This window comes from Carettochelys insculpta, chromosome 30 (genome assembly GCF_033958435.1).
Source record: "Carettochelys insculpta isolate YL-2023 chromosome 30, ASM3395843v1, whole genome shotgun sequence".
NCBI classification, from domain to species: domain Eukaryota; kingdom Metazoa; phylum Chordata; order Testudines; family Carettochelyidae; genus Carettochelys; species Carettochelys insculpta.
The window spans coordinates 11,496,048-11,507,950 of record NC_134166.1 but is presented as its reverse complement, the minus strand read 5'-3'; the positions used below and the strand labels follow the sequence as shown (position 1 = coordinate 11,507,950).

At 61.0% G+C, this 11,903-nt stretch overlaps 1 protein-coding gene across 1 annotated transcript; it reads right to left on the bottom strand.

Moving 5' to 3' along the window:
* Positions 1-491: 491 nt before the first annotated feature.
* Positions 492-10,683, bottom strand: FXYD3 (FXYD domain containing ion transport regulator 3). Its single transcript, XM_074981346.1, has 8 exons — positions 10,618-10,683; positions 6,722-6,780; positions 6,560-6,595; positions 5,946-5,969; positions 1,680-1,754; positions 1,375-1,411; positions 835-872; positions 492-628 (listed from the first exon to the last, which is right to left on the bottom strand). Exons 2-8 carry the CDS (start codon positions 6,759-6,761, stop codon positions 609-611), a joined length of 270 nt encoding a protein of 89 aa, XP_074837447.1. The 5' UTR covers positions 6,762-6,780; positions 10,618-10,683; the 3' UTR covers positions 492-608.
* Positions 10,684-11,903: the final 1,220 nt, after the last annotated feature.

Below are 11,903 nucleotides of genomic sequence, written 5' to 3'. Positions count from 1 at the left end.
CCCGCCCTGGGGCAGACGGAGCCCAGGGCCCACGGGTGGGGATGGGGGTGCAGAGGTGGGAGGCAGCTGCCAAAGAAATCAGCATGGGGCATTCCTCTGCCCTGACCTGCCCCATTTCCCTGCCAGAGCCAGAGCCAATGCCAGCCCATGCCATGGGGCAGGCAGGCCCCAGGGGTGGGACGAGCAGGGTCCCCTCCCCCAGCTGCCAGTGGGGCAGGGCCAGCGAGAGGTGTGGGGAGCGGGCAGCGCTTCGGAGAGCTGGGCGCCTGCCTGCCCTGCGGCCTGGGGGGTTTGAAGCCAGGGCCCTGGTGAGCTGGAGGGTGGCAGCACCAGCTGCTCAAAGGGTACATCCGGCCAGCGAGGGCCCAGCTGGGTGTGGTGGGAGGCCGGAGGCTCAGCCCATGCCCAGCCGGTCACGGCCATGGGGCTGGATGGGAGCCGGCACCCACCCCGGCCCTGGCTCACCCCAGCGGGGAGCGGCTGACCCAGACTTTCAATGTCAGGAGCCTTTTATTTGAACTTTGGACTGCGTGAAACAAACGCCGCCCTCCAGCGGGGGCAGGGCTGGGGGCCAGCGCCCCCCAGGCCTGGCAGCAGGACCCCTGGACTCAGCAGTTACTGGCGCTGCCTGCGGAGAGATGGAAGACAGACAGACCTGGTTACACAGTGGCCATGGGAAACGCACAGCCCCTAGCACCCCGTGGGGCCCCTCCCGGGCAGCGCAGGGAAGGGTCCTGCTTGGGTTGGGGTGACCAGGTGGGAGCCCCCCAACCCCCCAGAGTCCAGCACGCGCCCCCCCAGCCTGTAAGGAGGGGGAGGGTCTGAGTGACTTACCGGGCACGATGAGGTGGGGGGACTCCTGCGGCCGCCGGCTGAAGAGGCAGGGGAGGGTGGTTATGGGCTGGGAAATATGAGCCACCCAGCCCAGCCTGCCCTGCCAACGCCCCATGGGCCCGTCTCCCTGCCCCACCCCCAGTCTCCCCTGTTCATAGAGCACCCCTAGCCTGGTCCCCACCCCCAGCACCTCATGGGCCCTTCTCCCTGCCCCACCCCCAGTCTCCCCTGTTCATAGAGCATCCCCAGCCTGGTCCCCACCCCCAGCCTGCCCCCCTCAACACCTCATGGGCCCTTCTCTCTGCCCCACCCCCAGTCTCCCCTGTTCATAGAGCACCCCCAGCCTGGTCCCCACCCCCAGCACCTCATGGGCCCTTCTCCCTGCCCCACCCCCAGTCTCCCCTGTTCATAGAGCATCCCCAGCCTGGTCCCCAGCCCCAGCCTGCCCCCCAACACCTCATGGGCCCTTCTCTCTGCCCCACCCCCAGTCTCCCCTGTTCATAGAGCACCCCCAGCCCCGCCCCCCAACCTGCCCCGTACCTGGATTTGCGGTTAAATTTGCATTTGCATTTTCCACCTAGAAAAAAGTTGGGGTGGGGGCGGGGTTAGACAAATCCTGGTGGGGACAAGGCAGCAACCTCCCCCCTGTGAGTTGCCAGCCCCCCATGGGAGCCCCAGCGAGTGACATGCTCAGTGCAGACCCCTCCCCACTCCATCTCCTGCAGCTAAGACTCCCATGGCACGCAGATCCGCCCCTCCATCACCCCATGGACACTGGGACCATTCCAGTGCTGTACCCCCCCCCCGACCTCCCCAGGGCCCCACCCCTCTTCCGCCCCACTCACTGAGCAGCACAATGATCCCCAGGGTGCAGAGGATGCCAGCAGCAATCAGCCCCCCGACCCGCAGGCTATGCCAATCTGTGGGGAGAGAAGCCGTGAGCGCCCAGCTTGGGGGAACCCTCCAGCAGCTCCCTGAGATGCGGAGCCTCTCATGCTCCCAGATCCACCCCCAGACTCCCTGTTTTACCCGGAATCCCCCTTCCCCAGCACCCCAGCCTTCCTGCCTGACCCCCAGCACCCCATCCTATCCGCAAGTCCCTCTTTCCCAGAACCTCCATCCTTCCTGCCCCAGCACCCCATCATACCCCCTGAATCCCTTCCTCTCACCCCCCGCATCCCCATCCTTCCTGCAGGCTGAGAAACCCGGGAGGGCAGCACAAAACAGAGAAGAAAATTTGAAGCATGTTCCCTTCAGGAGAAGACAGCCAATTCATGTATCTCCAATTCCAGTGGCGGTAAGCAACCACTTTCAGACACTCTGCACGGGTGCTACGGTGGAACTGCTGGGGCAGAGACCTCTCAGGGAAGGGATCAGAAAAAGATCCCGCTGATTGGGAGACCTGGGAGGTTGAGTACTTGGGATGGGGTTCTACAACCACCACCCCCAAGAAAAGACGGGTGGTGGTCGGGGATTCCCTCCTAAGAGGGATGGAGTCATCTATCTGCCCTCTGGACCTGGATTCCCGGAAAGTTTGCTGCTTACCAAAAGCAAGAATCCAGGATGGAACAGAGATGTGCAAAAATCAAATTTGCAGATTATTCTCCCTACTTCTCTATGCAGGAACCAACGACATGGCAAAGAATGAGCTTGAGCAGCTCACTGTGGATTATGTAATTCTAGGAAGAAAGATCAAGGAATATGCAGCGCAAGTGGTGTTCTCGTCCATCCTTCCTGTTGAAGGAAGGCGTCCAGGTAGAGCTCGTCGAACTGTGGAAGTAAACGTGTGGTTGTGCATGTGATGTCAGAGAGAGGGCTTTGGTTCCTTTGATTCTATTTCGGGCCCAAGGAGTGTGAGGAAGTGACCGGATCTACCTAACAAAGAGGGAAGAGCATCTTTGTGAGCAGGCTTGCAAACCTAGCGAGGAGAGCTTTCAACTAGATTTGTCGGGGGATGATGACGTACGTGAGGAAGGACAAGAAAGGAGCAGCCCTGATTTGAAAGGAGAAAGAAGGCCAATCGACTCGTTATCTAAGGTGTTTGTACACAGTTGAAAGAAGCCTGGGAAGCAAACAGGAAGAATTAGAGGCCCTGGCACAGTCAAAGAAGTAGGAGGTGTTTGGAATAAAGGAGACTTGAGGGGATGACTCATATACCTGGGGCACTGTCAGGAAGGGCAGGCAGGGGAAAAAAGGAGGAGGAGCGGTGCTGTATGTGAGAGAGCAGTATGAGTGCTCAGAGCTCCAGCATATGGAGGGAGAAAAACCCACTGAGAGTCTTTGAGTCAAGCTTACAAGGCAAAAGCAACAGAGGTGATGTTGTGGTTGGTGTCTGCTGTAGACCGACCGATCAGGCAGATGAGGCAGATGAGGATTTCTTCAGACAACTAAGAGAAGCTTCCAAATCACAGGCCCTGGTTCTCATGGGAGACTTTAATCACCCTGACGTTTGTTGGGAGACCAACACAGCAGCACACAGACAGGCCAGGAAGTTTTTGGAGAATGTTGGAGATAACTTCTTGGTACAAGTGCTGAAGGAACCGACCAGTGGCCATGTGCAGCTTGAGCTGCTGCTCACAACCAGGGAAGGACTAGCAGGAGAAACAGAAGTGGGTGGCAACCTGGGCTGCATCAATCATGAGATGGTGGATTTCAGGATCCTGACAAAAGGAAGGAAGGTGAGCAGTAAAATACAAGGCCTTGATTTCAGAAGAGCAGACTCCAACTTCCTGAGAGAACTGGTGGGCAGGATCCCCTGAGAAGATAATATGAAGGGGGAAGGAGTTCAGTGGAACTGGTGGTACTTTAAAGAAATCTTACTGAAGCAACAGGAACAAACCATCCTCATGCGCAGTAAGAAAGGCAAACATGGTGGGCAACCTGCTTGGCTTACCAGGGAAATCCTTGGTGAGCTTTCTACTTCCAAAAGATGCATATCAGAAGTAGAAAGTTGGACAGATGACTAAGGGGGAGTATAAATATATGGCTGGAGAATGCCGGGGAGTAATCAGGAAGGGAAAAGCACAATTGGAAGTGCAGCTAGAAAGGAATGTGAGGTGTACAAGAAGGGTTTCTACAGGTATGTTATCAATGAGAGGCTGATCGGGGGGAGGGTGTGGGGCTGTTAATGGGTGAGGGAGATAACTGGTGAAAGATGATGTGGGAAATGCTAAGTACTCAACTCTTTTTTTGCCTCTGTCTTCGTGCACAAGGTCAGCGCCCAGATTATGGCACTAGGCCATGCAGTATGGGAAGGAGGTGGGCAGCACTCGGTGGGCAAAGAACAGGTTAAGAGCCATTCGGAAAAGCTAGACACACAGAAATCCATGGGTCCAGATTTAATGCATCCAAGGGTACTGAGGGAGTTGGCAAATGTCATTGCAGAGCCTTTGGCTGTTATCTCTGAAAACCGTGGAGATCGCGAGAGGTCTCAGATGATTGGAAAAAGGCAAACGTAGCTCCCATCTTTAAAAAAGGAAAGACAGACAATCCAGGGAGCTATAGACCCGTCAGCCTCACCTCAGGACCCCGAAAAAATCATGGAGGGGATCCTCAAGGACTCCATTTTGAAGAACTTAGAAGAGAGGAAAGTGATCAAGAGTAGTCAACGTGGATTCACCAAGGGCAAGTCATGCCTGGCCAATCTGATTAGCTTCTGTGATGAGGTAACTGGCTCTGTGGGCAAGGGAAAGTCAATGGATGTGATATACCTTGACTTTAGCAAAGCTCTTGATACAGTGTCCCACAATATTCTTGCCCATAAGTTAAGAAAGTATGGATTGGATAACGTAAGGTAGAGAGAAAGCTGGCTACATGACTGGGCCCAGTGGGTAGTGATCAATGGCTCAATGTCTGGTTGGCAGTCACTTTCAGGTGGAGTGCCCCAGGGCTCAGTTCTTGGGCTGGTATTGTTCAACATCTTTATTAGTAACCTGGATGAGGAGATTAATTATACCATCAGCAAATTTGCAGGTGACATTAAGCTAGGAAGAGAAGTAGATACGCTGGAGAGTAGGGATAGGGTCCAGAGTGACCTAGATAGATTGGAGGATTGGGCCGAAATAAATCTGATGAGGTTCAACAAGGACAGGTGCATGGAAGAATCCCAAGCATTGTTACAGGCTGGGGACCGACTGGCTAAATAGCAGTGCAGCAAAAAAGGACTTGGGGATTGTGGCAGATGAAAGGCTGGATATGAATCAACAGTGTGCCCTTGTAGCCAAGAAGGCTAATGACATATTGAGGTGCATTAGGAGAAGCATTTCCAGCATATCTAGAGAAGTTATTCTCTTCTATTTGGCATTGGTAAGGCTACATCTGGAGTATTGTGTCCAGTTCTGGGCCCTCCAGTATAGAAAGGATGTGGATGTACTGGAGTGGGTTCAGCAGAGGACAATGAAAATGATTGTGGGTTTGGAGCACATGACCTATGAGGAGAGGGTGAGGGACCTGGGCTTATTTAGTTTGCAGAAGAGAAGAGCGAGGGGCGATTTGATAGCAGCCTTCAACTTCCTTAAGTGGGGACTCTAAAGAGGATGGAGAGAGGCTGTTCTCAGTAGTGTCGGAAGAAGGAGCAATGGTCTGAAGTTACAGAGCGAGAGGTGTAGGATGAATGTTAGGAAAAACTATTTCACCAGTAGGATGGTGAAGCACTAGAATGTGTTACCTAGAGAGGTGGTGGAATCTCCATCGCTTTAGGTTTTTAAGTCCCAGCTTGACGAAGATCTGGCTGGGATGATTTAGTTAGACTCGATCCTGCTTCAGGCAGGGGATTGGAATTGAAGCCCTCCTGAGGTCCCCTCCGCCCCGGTATTCTCTGATTCTGTTCCTTCCCCTGACCCCCCAGCACCCTGTCATGCCTCCAAATCCTTCCTTCCCCATCAAGTCCCACCTGCAGGACCCTTTCCCCTCACTCCCACATCATATCCCTGAATTCCTCCTTCTCAGACCCCCCCATCAATTCTCACCACCCAACACTATCTCCCCCAAATTTGTCTTCCAGCCTCTCTCACCCAGCACCCCCACCCTCCTATGCTCAACCAAGCCACATATACACACCCAGGAGCTGGCAGTGCCCTGCCCCCCATTCCCGGTCCCCCCCCAGCACTTACCATAAACAAAGGGGTTTGGTGTCGCTGGCAGGGGCAGAAGAGAAGAGACAGTTAGGGTTACATGGCCAGGATGCCTCAGTTTTGCCCCAACCTGGTGGGGGAGTGGGGCCTCCATCAGTGGCTGACCCCCCCCCACCCCCAGGGCTCACTGTGTCCATGTGAGGAAGGGGGCAGTGTAGTGTGGCCCATGCAGCTCAGGAGAGCCACACGCATGGGGTACCCCTCCATGCCCATGGCAGCAGCATGGCTTATGCTACATGAGTCATCTGGCTGGGGGCAGCCCTGGGGATTGGGTAAATTTCAATTGGACACCACTGCTCCAACTTGTCCACCCCTCAGAGAGCAGCCCAGGCTGGAGTGTCCACCCTCCACTGCTCCCTCCCACTCCCCCAGGGCATTTCACATACATATCCCAGAGCTGGAAGGGCCCTCGTCTCCCACCCTGCTGCTCCTGGCGCCAGCCCTGGCCGATGGGGATTTTAATCTCGCCTGCCCCAGGCCAGCGAACGGCCCCACAGGGGCTGAACTCCCCACCCTGGGTTTACAGGGCCAACACGCTAACCACTGGGCTATGCCAGCTGGGGCCCTTGGGGGGCGACGGAGGGTGAACTCACCCACAGGGGCTTCAGCCTTCAGGACAGGCAGAGACACTGCAAGGGAAAGAAGCATTGGGCTCGCAGCAGGGGGTGCTGTGGGGTGGGGTGGGGTGGGGAAGAGGCTGTGGCAGGAGCTTCCTGCTGCTCCAGGCCCGGTGCAGCAGGGGGCGCACTTCTCACCTGCCAAGAGCAGCAGAAACTGGCTGGCAACCGGCTGCATCGTGGATGGGAGCCTGGACCTGCAGGGGGGCAGGTGGTCACAGCTGAGAGGGGCCAGCAACAGCACCCCGGGGACAGCACTAACCCTTGGGGTACAGGGCACATTTCCCACCCCCCACCCCCACCCCCAGACAGCCAGCCCCTGCCCCGGGGTGGGAGCAGAACCCCTGCACCCCCAGGGCAAACGGTCCCTGTCCCTCCCCCAGGTGGGAGCACAGCCCCTGTCCCCCCAAGGCAAACAGCCCCTGTCCCTCCCCCAGGTGGGAGCACAGCCCCTGCCCCCCCAAGGCAAACAGCCCCTGTCCCTCCCCCAGGTGGGAGCACAGCCCCTGCCCCCCCAAGGCAAACAGCCCCCGTCCCTCCCTCAGGTGGGAGCAGAGCCCCTGCCCCCCCCCAGGGCAAACGGCCCCCGTCCCTCCCTCAGGTGGGAGCACAGCCCCTGCCCCCCCCAAGGCAAAAGGCCCCCGTCCCTCCCCCAGGTGGGAGCACAGCCCCTGCCCCCCCCAAGGCAAAAGGCCCCCGTCCCTCCCCCAGGTGGGAGCAGAGCCCCTGCCCCCCGCAGGGCAAACGGCCCCTGTCCCTCCCCCAGGTGGGAGCAGAGCCCCTGCGACCTTAGAGATTAAGGCATTTGCTGTCTATTGAGGGCTCACTCCCTCTCTCCCCACCAGCCCTGGCAGGTCCCCACTAGGCCCAAGTGGGGCAGGAAATTCCCTGGGTTTGGTGAGTGGCCCCGGCTGACCGGCCTGTGGCAAAGGATGGGGCAGGACCCCTCATCTGTTGACTGCCCCAAGCCCAGCAATGGCCAGGGCTGGGGTGCTTCCCCAGCCAGGGTAGCCAGACACTGGTTTGCCTCCGGGGAAGCCATGGGGGACTGGGACCCCCAATGGCTACTAGCCAGCCCGCTCCCCCACCCCACACACACCCCCAGCTCGCAGGAGGGGTGAGTGACTTGCGGGCTGCAGTTCACAAGCTGGCTGGGAAGGGGCGGAATGGGGCACAGCTGGGGCCTTTGCCCTGCCGGGGGGGGGGGTGCTGGGCTGGGGCGTGCCAGTGTAACCCACACATCGGTGGGGGGGGGGGTCACCGGCCTGTGGAGTGGCCCTGGACCAGTTACCCAGAAACAGGGTGAATCTCCCCAAGAGCCAGCCGGCTTTTAGCTCACAGTTCGGCGGTTCCTGCATTAAGCTCTACAGGTCCCAGGTTTGAGCCCACCTGTGGGTGGCTGCACCAGCAGCACCATCTCTGTGCGGCTCCTCATGTGTTCCTGCGCTTCACCAGCCAGGCTTGCGATCCCCTGCACTGCACACGGCAGGGTGCCCCGGGGGTCCCTCACCCCACCCAGCTTTCACTCCCCTGTGGCCACTGGAATCAGGCTGAGCCAGGACCTCACCTCCCCAACCTCGGGGGGCAGCCCAGAGTTCCCCTCCCAGTCCCCATTTCAAAGCAAGACATGGCTCCCGCTCCCCCCGCCACCGCCGGCGTCCATGAGGGGAGGCAAACCCACTGTGTGGGAGCGCCCTTTGCTTGGTGTGCCCTGAGCGTGGCTATGTGGCACCCGGTTCCCTGGGGCTGTGTGGGGGGAAGGGCACTTGGCAGCCAGGTGTGACCTGGGCTGGCAGCTGCAACCCACCCAAGGGCCTGGGATGGGCACTCAGCTGGTGACCTGGTGCCCGGCCCAGCCTGGACGGCAGCTGGCTCTGGCCAGCAGGGCACAAAAGGCTGAGAGCAGAGGACCTGGGCGACCTGCCCAGCCGGCTCCAGATGAGATCCCACAGACCTGTTTCCCTGGGACTCAAGACAAAGGCAGGGAGCAGCTGAGGGGTGCAGAGCAGGGGCTCAGGCTGAGGTGGGGGAGCGGCACAGGATCTTGTGGGGGGTGGGGTGGTCACAGGGCAGAAGGGGATCAGGCCTGGAGCAGGGAGTTGGGGTGCAGGGGTGCTGTCTCCAGGTGGCACTTCATGCAAACAGGCCCCAGGAGCAGCACCCCCACAACCCTACGTGGGGGTGTGGCCCCAGCCAGTGGGAGCTGCTGGGTCAGAGCCTCGGGCACCGGCAGCGTGAGCAGCCCCTTGGCTGCCACTGCACAGAAGACCTGCTGGCGGGGGTGGGGGGGCGGGAAGTGCTGCTGCCCCAGGCCCTGCTGATGGGCTGTTAACAGCCAGGGGGCCTTTTCAGCAAGGCCTCCCTCCCCTGGCGCCCGGCCTCCAGGCCTGGGCCAAGCTGCCCCGCCTGGGCCCTCCTGCTAAGGGGATTCCCTGACCCCCAAACGCCTGCCCCCACCGAGTCCCCCTCCCCAACCTCCAGCTCCATCTATTGACTGCCAGCTGGCGCTGCTGGGACCTGCAGTTCTGCCTCCCCTCCCAGGGCCAGAGAGAGAACCCAGGAGTCCTGGCTCCAAGCCCCACCCCCCACTGCTCTAACCCTTGGGCCAATCTCCCCTCTGTCTTCCAGCCCCCTCCTCACCCATTCAACCCTCCGCCAGCACAGCGCCCGCTCAGATGGGCCCACCCAGCCAGGGCTGCGGGAGCAGGAGTCGTGCTGGGATTCCTCAGTCAGGGCGTGGCCCTAGTGCGGGGTCTCAGCAGAGAAACCCCAGGGAAACTGCCCTCCCCGGCCCTCCTCTCGCCCCGCTCCGCGATAGGTGGGGGGGGGGCAGCAAAGGAACCCCACTGCCAGGGCAGGGGGAGGGGCACTTGCAGTGGATAGAGCAGGGGGGCTGGGAGCCAGGACTCCTGGGTTCTCTCCCCATCGCTGGCTGGAGGTGGGAGCAGCCAGGCCCGGTTTAATCATGTTTCCCGGCGCACCCCCAGGGCAGTGACCCGTTACCCCTGGAAGGGGACAGGTGACCCCAGTGGGGCTGGCCCCACTCTAGGGGTGCCAGCGTCCCGCAGGGTGCACATTCTACACAATCCTGCCGGACGCGTCTGCCCACGTGGGAGACGTGGGAATTGTCCTGAAAAGTGCCCCAGCGGGGTCCCGCAGCTGGGGCTGGTGGCGCAGTCGGTACACAGCCGCTCGGACCTCTGCCACCCCCGCCAGCCCCGGGCTTGGGAAGTGTCATGCGGGGCATGGTGGGGCGAGACGGGGCCCTGCGGGCACAGCTGCCACCCCGCCCCCATTTCCACAATCTGGCAGGCCCAGTTTAGTCGCTGGCTGCGGCACAATCCCTACAGGCCAGTGCCAGGCCAGGCTGCCCCAGGGCTAGGCCCCAGAACACCGGCCCCTCGCTGAGCTGCCCCCCCCCCACTGACCGGCGAGGGGCAGCCCCTGGTCCTCCAGGCCCTTAAGGGGCAGACCCCACCTCCCCCTAGCACGACAGACCCCTCCCACCTAGTGCCGCATAGGCCCCTCCCCCACCCCAGATGCCTTTCCCCCAACGCCCATGCCACACATACCCCTCCCCCTCCGCCCCAGCACCACACACCCCTCCCCCCACACCACACAGGCCCCTCCCCCTTCTCCCCAGAACCACACACCCCTCCCCCTCCCCCCAGCACCCCACATACCCCTCCCCCTCCCTCCAGCACCCCACACACTCCTTCCCCCAGATCAGTGCCCTCCCCCCCGCCCCACCAGGCACCCCCCCCCTCAGACCAGCACCTCCTGCACTCCCGCAGGCCTGTAGTGGCAGTTTAGCTTCCAGAGGACAGCGTAGCCTCCCACCCCCCACCTTTAAGGCTGGGGAAACTGAGGCACCGCACAAGGCCAGAGAGGGCTTCCGGCAGCCAAGTCAGCAATAGAACCCAGGCATCCAGGCACTCAGCACGTTCACCCCAGCACCCGTCTCCTGTCCCCCACTGCACAGCTACAGGCAACGGCTCCACGCGGCCCAGGCCCAGCAGCACCGGGCGACTTACCCAGGGCAGAGCAGCACCAGCAGCCAGGCAGTGGAGCTCAGCCCTCCCCCACCCAGCTGGTTAAGTAGTGCAGGGCCCAGGCCACACCCAGGCAGGTGGGGACAGGTCTGGCTGCCTGGGCTGGGCGAGGCAGGGTTGGGCCTCAGCCGGCCAGAGGCAGATCCAGGATCTAGGCCCCCGCACAGGGATCCCACAGCCCAGGAGCCAGGCAGATGAGTTTGAAGGGCTCAGGTCGTCCTGTCGTGTGTCAGCGCTGCAGCCGGCCAGCGTGGGAGCCAGGACTCTTGGGTTCTCTCGCAGTGCTGGGGAGGGGGCAGGCGGGTAGAGCAGCGGGGGCTGGGAGCCAGGACTGCGGGGTTCTCTTCCTGGCTCTGGGAGGAGAGTGGTGCCTAGTGGGTGGTGGGGAGGGGGCTGGGAGCCCAGCCCCTGCTTGGGACCTGTGTTGTTGGTAATACAGTTTCAGGGTTATGAGAGTGCTTGAGTCAAACGTGGGTGGGAAGAGAGAGGCCCCGGGTGGGGCTGCGGGTCGGGAGTGAGGGGCACCGGCAGAGCTTCTCTGCAGGTTCAGGCTGTTCCCACCCAGCTGCGTATGGGTCGTTCCAGGCGCTGACGTTGCTCGGCAGTGGCAGCCCTGGCACAGCCTGGCCCCTGCAGATAAGGGGGAAGCTCCGACTGCAGCTGAAGCTGAAGGAGGTGGTGGGCACTTCCTGCCCTGCTCTGGGGGGGGCCATGGCAGCTGCAGGGTTGGGGAGCCCCATTCGCGTGAGCAACAGGCCCTGGAGTGAGCAGAGGAGTCATCAGCTGGGAGCCAGGACTCCTGGGTTCTCTCCACAGCTCTGGGCAGTGAGCTGGGGTCTAGTGGGAGCGGCTGGAGTCCTGGCTTTAACCATTAGACTCGAACTCCCCTCCCACAGCTGGCAGGGGAGCCAGTCCCAGCAGGGGGCACCATACTGTTGGGAGCTGGGCCGGGGGCTCCGTGCTGTGGGGGGGCTGGGCCGGGGGCTCAGCAGGGGGCGTGTGGCACTGGAGTGGACGGTCCCCCCAGAGTATCTGTCATGGCCCAGCTGCAGCTTGTGCAAGTTCCCTTCAGCGGCAGCTGGACGCTGGCCTGGTCCCCCGAGATCCGTGCACGCTGCCGACTGGTCTGCCCCATCCTGCCGCTCTGGCGGCTGCTGGGCCCTTTGCTACAGAGGGGCTGTGGTGGGGGGGCAGCACAATGGGACTTGGGCGGCGCGTGGGGCTGGAGCCAGGGCCTGGTTCTGCACTGCGGGAACAGCCCAGCATTG